General features: G+C 58.4%; 1 protein-coding gene across 1 annotated transcript in view; it reads left to right on the forward strand.

Annotated features, from left to right (window-relative positions):
* The window catches only part of SLC9A1 (solute carrier family 9 member A1), a 50175-nt gene extending 38975 nt beyond the window's left edge, over positions 1–11200 (forward strand). The window contains exons 3-12 of the mRNA XM_022551873.2: positions 1376–1626; positions 2617–2834; positions 3714–3916; positions 5829–5918; positions 6393–6463; positions 6581–6754; positions 6991–7105; positions 7258–7359; positions 8676–8748; positions 9347–11200. Of these exons, the coding sequence (XP_022407581.1) occupies positions 1376–1626; positions 2617–2834; positions 3714–3916; positions 5829–5918; positions 6393–6463; positions 6581–6754; positions 6991–7105; positions 7258–7359; positions 8676–8748; positions 9347–9687 (1638 nt within the window). The 3' untranslated portion in view covers positions 9688–11200. The remainder of the gene's footprint in view (positions 1–1375; positions 1627–2616; positions 2835–3713; positions 3917–5828; positions 5919–6392; positions 6464–6580; positions 6755–6990; positions 7106–7257; positions 7360–8675; positions 8749–9346) is intronic.
* The last annotated feature ends 256 nt before the right edge of the window (positions 11201–11456 follow it).

The following is an 11456-nucleotide window of genomic DNA, read 5'->3' on the forward strand; positions in this document are numbered from 1 at the left end:
TTTAGGGGCCCATGAATTTCCTCAGGCCAGGAGTAAGTTTAGGTAGCCCAGGGCTGAGAATGCACTGCTGTCCTTCACCGGAGCCCTGCCCTGTCTCCCAGACGGTTGTGTCCTGGCAGCACCGGGGACTGGCCGGTGCTTGGCATCTCCCCTTCCTGCCTAGCCCCAGTCAGGCCCTTTCTAGAGCTCTGGGCATGGATGTGAGTATCCCATTTTCCAGACAGTAGAGCTGAAGGCTGCCCCAAGCTGAGTGGCCTCAGGCCTTTGCCCTGGAGCAAAGGTGCCCTGCTTCCAGGTGCGGCCCAGGTACTGGGGGCTTCGGAGGGTTCTGTCTCAGGGACCCTCAGGTCCTCTTCCCCACTCCCTCAGCGTCCCCCGGGCCTGGACACTCCCCAGCTGGTTTCTAGGTAGAGCTGTTTCGGAGCAGGCCAAGCAGCCAGCACCTAAGGGGGGGCAGAACCTCCAAGCTGAATGCCCAGGGAGGCCCCATCCACGGCTGTCAGGGAACAAGCTCTAGGCCCGGTTCTGCTGCTCCTGGGCTGGGGGCCGTCTGGCAAGTCGCCTCACTACTCTGACCCTAAGTTTAGCAAAGGAACAAGCGTCCGTAGCCTGCCTACCTCTTCAGGCTGTAGTGTGCCGAGCAGCATGACCACAATCAAAGCGCTTTACGGCGTATGAAGTGCCACTTAAGGTCTGATGGCAGTGTTACAATGACCGTTTATTTCCCCCGCCCGGAGGTGGGGAAGCCACGGAGAGCGTCTAGTCCCACAGTGCCCGAACCTGGTGGTTCATTGCAACCACCTGTTGAGCAGAGATTTCTGGGCCCCAGTTCCAGACAGTCCAAGTGTCAGGTATGTATGGCCTGGCCGTGTATATTTTCAGAGAACTTAAGCGGTTAAGTCCTGTCCTAGTTCATTATCTGAACTCCCCCTGCTTTGTGCCGAAGGAAAAACCGAAATCCAGGCAAGGCGAGCTTGGTGCAGTAGCTGCTAATACTGTGATAGGCACTTTGCCTTCATCGACTAATTTAATCTCACAATAGCCCTGTAAAGTCGGGACTCTTGCCCCTATTTTTTGGTCAGGAAAACTAAAGCACAGGGAGATTGAGTAATTTGCCTCGCGTATACAGCTGGGGAGCGGCAGAGCCAGAATTTCAACCCAGGTGGTTTGGCCGCAGAGCTGTGCTCTTCACCTGCACAGCACGTCGCAGGCCCGAAGACCCTCTGGCCCCGAGGCCGGTGGTTTTGGCACCTGCTTGGTGCTAGGGTTTCTCTGCTACCACATGGCCGTGGTCAGCGGAGGGGATAGGATCACCCTGGGTGGACCCCAGGGAGCCGTGGGGCATCCTGCCGACCAGCCTGCGCACTCTTCCTAGGTCCTGTATCACCTCTTTGAGGAGTTTGCCAACTACGACCGCGTGGGCATCGTGGACATCGTCCTCGGCTTCCTGAGCTTCTTCGTGGTGTCCCTGGGCGGGGTGTTTGTGGGCGTGGTCTACGGGGTCATCGCAGCCTTCACCTCCCGGTTCACCTCCCACATCCGCGTCATCGAGCCGCTCTTCGTCTTCCTCTACAGCTACATGGCCTACCTGTCAGCCGAGCTCTTCCACCTGTCGGGCATCATGGCGTGAGTCTGGGCGTGGCGTGGGGGGCTGCCAACTCAGATTCCCCAGGCTTGTAGGGTCAAAGGGAGCTACCCAGCGCCCAGCCCCCAGATTCAGACTCCAGGTCCCGGGGCTGCCCCTGAAGCACTGAGTTTAAGGTTCTGGAAAGTCTCAGCCCAGCTATTTCTTCCCCTCAGATTCAGACTCCAGGTCCCGGGGCTGCCCCTGAAGCACTGAGTTTAAGGTTCTGGAAAGTCTCAGCCCAGCTATTTCTTCCCCTCATTTGTCGCAAAGGGAACCCCTTGGTGGTAGCCGGACACAGTCCCTCGCGCTTGCTGCTGCCCTCAGCAGCCCCAGCAAGGAGGCTCCAGGCTTCCCTTGAAGTGAGGGTCCTGGAGGTCCTGAGGCCCCAGACGGGTCTTGAAGCCAGGGGAGTGTGGAGGGGCAGTGAGGTGCAAAGGTGCTCACAGTAGGGGAGGCCATTGGAAGTGTGGGGCACTGGGGGTGACCGCGAGGAGGCTGGGCCAGCAGGAATGGGGCCCAGGTGTGGGCACCAGGCTGGGAGGCCTTGGGCTGCTGCTCGGAAGAGAGCTCCCCGTGGGGACCCCCACAGGTTAAAGGGACACCACACTCGGGGGGATAAACCTGAGGCCGCAGACTTGACTTCTGTAAGATGGAGTGGCAGCATGGCCTCGGGGAGAAGGAACAGGCCTAGGAGCTGGGCAGCCCTTCGTTTGCGTCTCAGTTCTGCCACTCGCTGGCCGTGTGGCCGTGGGCAGGTGACTATTTCTACAAGTCTCAGATCTCTCGTCTAGAAAACACAAGAATATGCCTGTGTCCACAGGGTTGGGTGAGAGGATTGGGTGAGAACAGGTGTGCGAAGCCCTCAGCGGCGTCTGACTCGTAAGGGGAGCTCAGGAGACAGGCACCTGTCCGCCTCCCTGGCTGTGGAGGCGCTTTGGGAAGGTGCAGCTCGACTCTGAACCCTGAACCCCGCGCTTCCCTGACCCCAGACTCATTGCCTCGGGAGTGGTGATGCGCCCCTACGTGGAGGCCAACATCTCCCACAAGTCCCACACGACCATCAAGTATTTCCTGAAGATGTGGAGCAGCGTCAGCGAGACCCTCATCTTCATCTTCCTCGGCGTCTCCACCGTGGCCGGCTCCCACCACTGGAACTGGACCTTTGTCATCAGCACCCTGCTCTTCTGCCTCATTGCCCGAGTGCTGGGTGAGGTCCCGGGCCCGAGCCAGGGGAGGTGTGTGTGCGTGGTGGGGGTGGGTGCTGTGTGTGTGTGAGAAGTGCGTTGGGTGGAGGGGCTGGGGTTGGCTCCTGGCTGGGCTTCCCCACTCCTGCTGTCTGCAGTGCTGAGGCCATGATGGGCCTTTGAGGGGAGAGGGACGTGCTTGAGGTGCATCCGTGATCTCTGGGGAGACAGTCATGGTGTGCCAGTGGAGGCCCACAGAGCCAGGTCTGTGAGTGTCTGGACTTTAGCACTTTCAAAGCTGCCTGCAGTTCCTTCCAACCTCTGCTGCTAGCCTGGGGTGCACACGGGGACCAGGCCTTAGGCCCTTGGCTGCTGCTTCACCTGCCAGACACACATTACCTCAGTGATTGCACGGCTTCCCTGCTCTGGATCTCACTTCCTCTCTGAGGTTAGGTCTGGGTGTTGCATTTACTTGCTGCACTGTCTTAAAACCCCTTTAATCCTCCAGAAATTCTGGTTCTGTGGGTTGAGATTGGACTCTGAACTCTGCATTTTTAAATAACTTTTTATTACAGAAGATTTCAAACACACAGAAAAGTAGATCCATCATATTTAATAGGTATCAACTTGTGGCCATCTCTTTTCCCATCCCCCTCCTGACCTCCAGCCACTGGAGGCCTCTGTAATGTCTCTAAAATATATCCAGGTTGAGGGAACCCCTTAAATTGAAGATCCACCCAGCTCTTGGATGGAGGGATCTGGAGCATCTTGGGCCGAGGGACCCGAGAAATGAGTGAGCTGGGTGGGCTTACTAGTGGAGGCTTCCTCCAGACAGAGTCTCTCTGCTGCAGAAGCCAGGAGGGTCTGGGACAGCCTGACTCCTCTCTTCCCCTCCCCGGCAGGCGTGCTGGGCCTGACCTGGTTCATCAACAAGTTCCGCATCGTGAAGCTGACCCCCAAGGACCAGTTCATCATTGCCTACGGGGGCCTGCGAGGGGCCATCGCCTTCTCCCTGGGCTACCTCCTGGACAAGAAGCACTTTCCCATGTGTGACCTGTTCCTCACGGCCATCATCACCGTCATCTTCTTCACCGTCTTTGTGCAGGTGCTGGACAGGGTGGAGCAGCCCTGCCTGGGGACCCTGACTCTAGCAGGAAAGAGGAAGCACATGACCCAAGAGGGGGCCCATGGGTTCTAGTCCCAGCTCCACTGATAACTAGTGCAGTTATCACAGGGACAAGCCACTCCCCCTTTCTGGGCCCCAGTGTCCTAAACTGTAAAGGGAGAGTTGTGATCATGCGTCATTGAAAAGTGACCAATCAGAATGTAAAGTAACCAGACTGCTGCCTGGCTTCGTTAGGGATCCAGATAGCATTAAGAGGAGTGGGTCCAGTCAGCAGGCCCATGATGCTCATTGTAGGGGCTTAAGGAAGTGGTTTAATGTCTTAGGATCTTAGTTTCTGCATCTGTAAAATGGGAATAATAGCGCAACATGGGGAACTGGAAAGGTCCCTGAGCTGGCCAGCAGGAGGTCTGGAGTTAGCCAGAGCTCTGCTGTTGTCAGTGTGACCCCGGGAAGGACTCTCCTCCCATCTCTGGGTCTCAGATCCCCATCTGTGAAGTGAGGGGACTGAACTGGCTGATCCTGAAGAATCCTTCCAGCCTGCTGGCCGTGATTCCTGTGCATTTAAACAACCCAGACTTAGCTGAGAGCCTCACCGCCCTCAGAGTCCCCAAGGAAGCCAAGCCTGAGATGATGTAAATTGCTTTTCCTTATCTGACCTGTGACCTTGGGCAAGTGAGAAACACCCTGTCTGGGCCTCTGTTTCTCTACCATCTCCTCCATCTTTCCTGGACACTAATCCTGGCCAGGCCCTAGATGGGAAACATCATTGCCTTCTCGGGAAAAAACAGTAGAGAGGAAACTTCCTCGGGCTGGACTTGTTTTTTCTGTCCTTTAAAAGCAGAGGGGACTGCCTCTTTTGTCATCTTGCCCTGCTTCCACCTTGACTTTGCTGTTGTATATGCTAATGGTTTACCAAGCCCTTTTTTTAAAATATAAATTTATTTATTTATTTTTGGCTGCATTGGGTCTTAGTTGCTGCGTGCGGGCTTTTCTCTAGTTGCAGCTAGCGGGGGCTACTCTTCGTTGTGGTGCGCGGGCTCTCATTGCGGTGGCTTCTGTTGTTAGGGAGCACGGGCTCTAGGCACACGGGCTTCAGTAGTGGCTTGCGGGCTCTAGAACGCAGACTCAGTAGTTGTGTTGCACGGGCTTAGTTGCTCCGTGGCATGTGGGATCTTCCCAGTCCAGGGCTCGAACCCGTGCCCCCTGCATTGGCAGGCGGATTCTCAACCACTGCACCACCAGGGAAGCCCTACCAAGCCCATTTTTAATGAAAGCAGCTTTGAGGTAGGGACCTCCCTGTCTGAGTTTGAATCCAGCTTTACTACTTCTGTGAGACCTTAGGAAGTTACTTAACCTCTTTGAGTCTCAGTTTTCTCATCTGTAAAATGAGGATAATGAATGGGCTTACCTCTTAGGGTCATTGTGGGTATTGAAGTGCTAATCCTAGTAAAACACAGTTGGTCCTGGCACGTGGCAAGTGTGCAGTTAAATTAGTTGCTGCTGCTCTTACTAGGTCCTCCTGGGTGGCAGTCCTGCAAGGGGGGCAGAGCAGAGGTGGTCCTCCCTGTTAGCCAGGCCTGACTTCCCTGGGGTGACAGAATGCATCTGTGGTGGAGCTCACACTTGAACCCAGGCCCTCTGACCCCTGACCTGGGCTAGATGCCTTGTGTGTGAGTCACTCTGCTGGATGGGCTGTGAAACTGCTGGCTGTGTCTTTGGAAAGAAGCGGGCCTTAAGGACCTGCTTTATGTAAGTGCTGCTGGGAGGTTGGGAGATTGGGGACCTCAGAGCAGAGGGCATCCCAGACTCAGGGACCCTGGGGTGGGCTACCTCTGTGGCCTCCCTGCCAGAGTAGCAGAGCTACAGTGCCTGACACCCACCTGCCCTCCAGGGCATGACCATTCGGCCCCTGGTAGACCTTCTGGCTGTGAAGAAAAAGCAAGAAACGAAGCGCTCTATCAACGAGGAGATCCACACTCAGGTACTGGAAGCTGGGCCTGGGCCCTGTGTTGCAGGAGGAGGCTCCGGAAGCTGGGGAGCAGCTAGGCCTCGCGTCCATGCCCTCAGTCAGCCCCTCCTCCCTCATCCCAGTGCCCGGGTGGTCCTTCAGCCTCCTGAGGTCACCAGGTCACACCACAAGGAGGTGTGGTATGAGCAGCCTAGAACTTGAGGAAGGGGCGTCACGCAGTCTCTGCCTCTGCAGAAACCTATCCCAGGCATCGGCACAAGTGGGTTCAGAGAAGGGGTCTCAGCCGGGCCCCAGTGGCCAGAGGGCTTGAGGTTTCCCTGGGGTTCAGGATGAGTGAGGTATAGGTGCCACCTCCTGGCTGGTCCTGGGACTATAGGGCTGGGCTGAGCAGAGCTGCGCTAGGGTGGAAGGGGGGCGCCCATTCAGAAGTCTTGGTAGGGGAGGAGCCCAGTAGTAAGGCTTGACCTGGCCCTGGGCCCATTTCAGTTCCTGGACCACCTTCTGACAGGCATCGAGGACATCTGTGGCCACTACGGCCACCACCACTGGAAGGACAAGTAGGTGGCAGGCCTTGTGGGCAGGAGGGTGGGAGGGGCAGGTAAGGGTCTCCCGGGGCCTGGGCATCAACCCATCCCAGGAGTTGGCTTCATCCATGTCCTCCCTCCTCCCACCAGGCTCAATCGGTTTAATAAGAAGTATGTGAAGAAGTGTCTGATAGCTGGCGAGCGCTCCAAGGAGCCCCAGCTTATCGCTTTCTACCACAAGATGGAGATGAAGCAGGCCATCGAGCTGGTGGAAAGTGGGGGCATGGGCAAGATCCCCTCTGCCGTCTCCACCGTCTCCATGCAGTGAGTGCTAGTGGCCAACCCTGGCAGCCTCTGCAGGCGCACTGACCCCTCGACACGCACCTGGAGCAGGCCCCCTGGGGCATCCTACCGGGGTGGGCGGGAGAGCTGCAGGGCCACACTGAGGACCTGAGGCTTGGCCCACCCCCGACCCCGGCCATCCCGGGGAGACCCTTCTGGCCCAGCGCAGCAGGCCCCAGGGTCCCAGGAGTTTTCTCATCTGTGCCCCGTTATCCCAGGAACATCCACCCCAAGTCCCTGCCTGCCGAGCGCATCCTGCCAGCACTGTCCAAGGACAAGGAAGAGGAGATCCGCAAAATCCTGAGGAATAACTTGCAGAAGACCAGGCAGCGGGTGAGGAGCTGCTCCCCACCTGGCCCCCCTACAGCAGAGGAGCCCCTCCGCCCCCTCTCTGCTCCAGCCCCGCGCCACACGCCCAGAGCCGCCCAGCCCCTCCAGGCCCAGCTTCTGGGGCCTGCCCTGCCTGACAACTATTCCTCCCACAGCTGCGGTCCTACAACAGACACACGCTGGTGGCAGACCCCTACGAGGAGGCCTGGAACCAGATGCTGCTCCAGAGACAGAAGGCCCGGCAACTGGAGCAGAAGGTGTGTCTGGGACTGGAGCTGGCTCCCACCTTTCTCCGGGAGCCTGGGTTCTTCCTCTTCGTGCACCGCCACCACCAGGCCCTTTTGGAGATAGAGCCACTCGGATCTGGTTTTTTGGCCTCCTCCACTTGTTTCAAAGGCTGAGCCCCAGGGCGGGTTCCAGAAAGCTGCCTTCTCTCCCTCTTCCCCACTCGGAGCAGCAAAGAGGCCCCCTTCCCCATTGTGTCCTCAGGCATCAGAGCTAGAAGAGTCTATCCATGTGCTCTAACCCCTCATTTTCTAGTGAGAAAACTAAGGCTCAGGGGAGAGGGCCCTGTCCAAAATCACAAAGCAAGGCACACACGCCTTCATTCATTTGTTCAGGAAGCATTTGTGGAGCGGTTCCTAAGTGCCAAGCAGCAGAGTATCCTCTGTGAATCCGGTGGTGAACTGGCCCAGTCCCTCCCTTACAGAGCTTCTCATGCAGTAGCCCGTGCAGGACAGGAAGTGCAAGGGGCCCTGAGCACCTTGAACAAGGAAGTGAGCAGTATGCTTAGGGTTAAGAGCCACAGGGGAGGGAGTGTGGCAGAGGGAGGTCCAGGTGGAAGGAAGAAGCTGTGCATAAGCTCCTGACCACAGACTGAGGGGGCTCAGCTTTCCAGGAAGCTTGTTAATGGTGTTAGGGTTTGGGCTTTATTCCAAGGGCGTGGAGAGTCACGAAGGAGGGTTCTAAGCAAGGGAACGACATGGGGAGCAGTGGGGGCGGCCCGGCTTAGGGCAGTGGCGGGGGGAGGGAAGGAGCAGGTAGCTTCAAGGGACATTTAGGAGGTGGAAGCAGCAAGGCTTGGTCACCAGACTGAGGTGGGAGTGAGGGAAGAGGAAAAGGCGTCAGGGGTCACGTCTAGCCTTCCACTGGGGTAGTCGGGAGTGGTGGCTGAGAGAGGGGACACCAAGGAAGGAACAGCATTTGAAGGAGGATAAGAAGCTGAGTTCAGTTCCAGCGTGTTGCATTGAGATACCTGGGGGCCATCCAGGGCCCAGGTGACACTCCTGAGTTGACTCTCTGGGTCTGTACCTCAGGGGTAGGTGTGGGCTGGAGCTAGAGTCTGGGCAAGTGTCACCGTGGGAGAGGCGGGGCAGCGAGGGGGCTGTTCAAGGCCACCCCGGAGGTTGCAGAGCTTGACAAGAGGCTGGGCCAAGCCCTCAGGACCTAGCACTGGCCCGGGCAGAGAGGGAGCGGGCACCCCAGACACACCAAAGGAGGGTGTGGCCACTGGCCTTGGGTGCCGTCCAGAGGGGCCGCCCATGCTCACCCCTGTCTGCCCTTCCTCTGTCAGATCAACAACTACCTGACGGTGCCGGCCCACAAGCTGGACTCGCCCACCATGTCGCGGGCCCGCATTGGCTCAGGTAAGGCAGGGCGTAGGGTGCTGGGCGAGGGGCCTCAAGGCTGGGTACACAGTGCCACCATCTCGAGGATGAGGCTCCAACAGGAATGGGCCTCAGAGAGCCCGCGGGGAGGACGGGCTGCTCCCTCCCTGACCTCCCAAGCTCCTCCTACATCGGGTAGAGTTGGGGGTTCACCAAAGGGGGCAGAAGAGTGGCCCTGCTGTCCTCCCCAGGGACAGAGCGCTCCACGTGGGGCTCATGCTGAGGAGCTGGGTGCCTGGCAGGGAGGCTGGAGGCGGCTGCACCGTTGGGATCACCAGCATGTGGGGAAAACAAGGGCAGGCCTTCCAGGACGCGGTGACTCAGGAGGGAGCCTGAATTCTTGGTCTGAGGAGGGACTCCTATGGGAGCCCCAGGGCTGAGGAGGGGAACACAGTCCTACCTCTCAGACCCCAGTCCGAGGGGAGGAAAAGGGCTTGGAAAGGCCCCTGTGGAGTGATTTGAAGCGCGCCAGGATTGCTGAGGTTCTGTAGGAGTTGCTGGCACGGGCTGAGGTGGGGCGCACGCTGGGCAGGGCTCAGGGGCACAAGCCAGCTTGTGCCTGGCTCTCTGTCCCCAGACCCGCTGGCCTATGAGCCGAAGGCCGACTTGCCTGTGATCACCATCGACCCAGCCTCCCCGCAGTCGCCCGAGTCTGTGGACCTGGTGAACGAGGAGCTGAAGGGCAAGGTCTTGGGGCTGAGCCGGGATCCAGGAAGGGTGGCCAAGGAGGACCACGAGGACAACGACAGGGGCATCATGATGCGGACCAAGGAGCTCTCGTCCCCAGGCACCGACGACGTCTTCACCCCTGCACCAAGTGACAGCCCCAGCTCCCAGAGGATGCAGCGCTGCCTCAGTGACCCAGGCCCCCATCCTGAGCCTGGGGAGGGAGAGCCTTTCATCCCCAAGGGCCAGTAACACTGGGGCCAGCGGGCGGTGCCCGTCCCACCACAGACTCTCCCACCAGAGCAGGGGTCTGCTGGCGGGGCTCCCCTCGTCCTTCCCGACCTGGATTGGCCCTGCCCCTCCCCCTGTCGCATGGCAGCTGGGCCCACAGCCCCCACCGCAGCACGGCTCCCCCTGCCTCCTGGGAAGCGCCCTCCCTCCCACCAGAACTGCCTTCCCAGTCCTTTGGCAGACCTGCTGGGCTGAGGCAAACCCTGCCCTTCCTGATCCAAGCTCTCTCCCATACCCAGACCAGGGCCTCTGAGTTTCCCAGACCTTGGAGGGCCCCCTCCCAATCTGTCACCCTCCTCACTGAAGTCAGTCTTAGTTTCTAACCAAAGAGCCTCTGGCTCAGCCTTGGTCTCTCCTGGAAAGGGAAGGAGCCGGGGCCTCTGTTGGCCTAGGCCAGGCCCTCCATTAACAGCGTTAAGACTAGGGGACCAGGCATCTGACTGGGGGAGGAGGGATCAGTGACCCATGGCCGTCCCACCCTCCTCCTGCCAGCTCTGTCACCCTGGCCAGCCACCTGACCTGTCCTTACTCAGAGCTGCAGGCTGAGGGCATCTCTGAGCTCTGTCTGGAGCTGAGGCGCTTTGGACGATGATATGACTCAGCTCTCCAAACTGTGCTCCAGCAGGGACCACTGGGCCCTTCAGGGGCTTCTGTCAGGGGCACCAGAAAGTGCTACCTTTTTATCTGTTTTGTTTGTTCACACTTCCATGTAAGATTCTATTTGCACAGAGGGCATTCCTGTTTTTAAAACATTTTTGAAAACCTCTAGCTGAACAGAGCTCCAGCCATCCTACTCTGGAGCATTACCCATCCTCATTTGTGCCTGTCTGCCCAACACTCTCCCCCAAAACAGTCCTCTGTCCCCAGGGCTCTGATTTCAGAAATGACCTCACCTGCTCACATACCCACCCTAATCATGATTTTCTCTAACTCACAGATGCCGGGCCTCCTGGCACCTTCTTCCTCTTGGGCCTGACCCTCAGTTCCCGCTGGCCTGTTTTCTCTCATCCCTCTCCCTTCCCCCATTGGCCCCTGGAACCTCTCTTATAAGCACTGCACCCAGCTTGCTGTGGAGCCCCGTCCTCAGGGGAGGGGCCTCCCCTGAGCATCTCCCACCGGCCAGGGCTGGTGGGTGGGCTGAGTCCTGGGTCCCCAGAGGCCTTTGCTCACAGGCACACACTCCTACTCCCACTGCCACCATGGGCCAGGCCCAGGCCTACTGGTGTCTGTCCTTCTCCCCAGGGTACTCCTTTCCCCAGGATTGTGCAATAGAGCGTCCCCCTTCCCAATGGCCTGGGCAGTGGGTGCTCATCTGTCCCCCCTCCTCTCCATGTGAGTGCTGTTGGGGGCAGGAGTCACCATGCAAGGGTGACGCTGACAACCATGTTCAAAGCCACCACAGTTGCTGCCGCTCTGCCGCCTGTACAGAAGAAACCGAATCTTTTTCATATTCTAATAAATCCGTGTGAGTTTTTGATAGAGTCGAGGGCTGCTCCCTGGGGACCAAGGACTTGTGGGAGGAGGGTGGCCCAGAGCCCCCAAGGACTTGGCTCAATGGCTGGCACAGAGAAACACTTAATCCATGTCAGGGGCTGGTGTGGTTATTACTGTGGGTCCAGCACCAGGAATACAGCTGTGAGCAAAGCAAGACGCTCCTTCAGCCTCTGGGGAAGAGCAACATTCATCAGTACTATCAGGAAAACCCGTGTGTCTGTGTGTGTGTGTGTGTG

Source organism: Delphinapterus leucas, chromosome 1 (assembly GCF_059928025.1).
Source record: "Delphinapterus leucas isolate spDelLeu-1000000601 "Yukka" chromosome 1, BTC_Dleu_Yukka2, whole genome shotgun sequence".
Classification (NCBI taxonomy): Eukaryota; Metazoa; Chordata; class Mammalia; order Artiodactyla; family Monodontidae; genus Delphinapterus; species Delphinapterus leucas.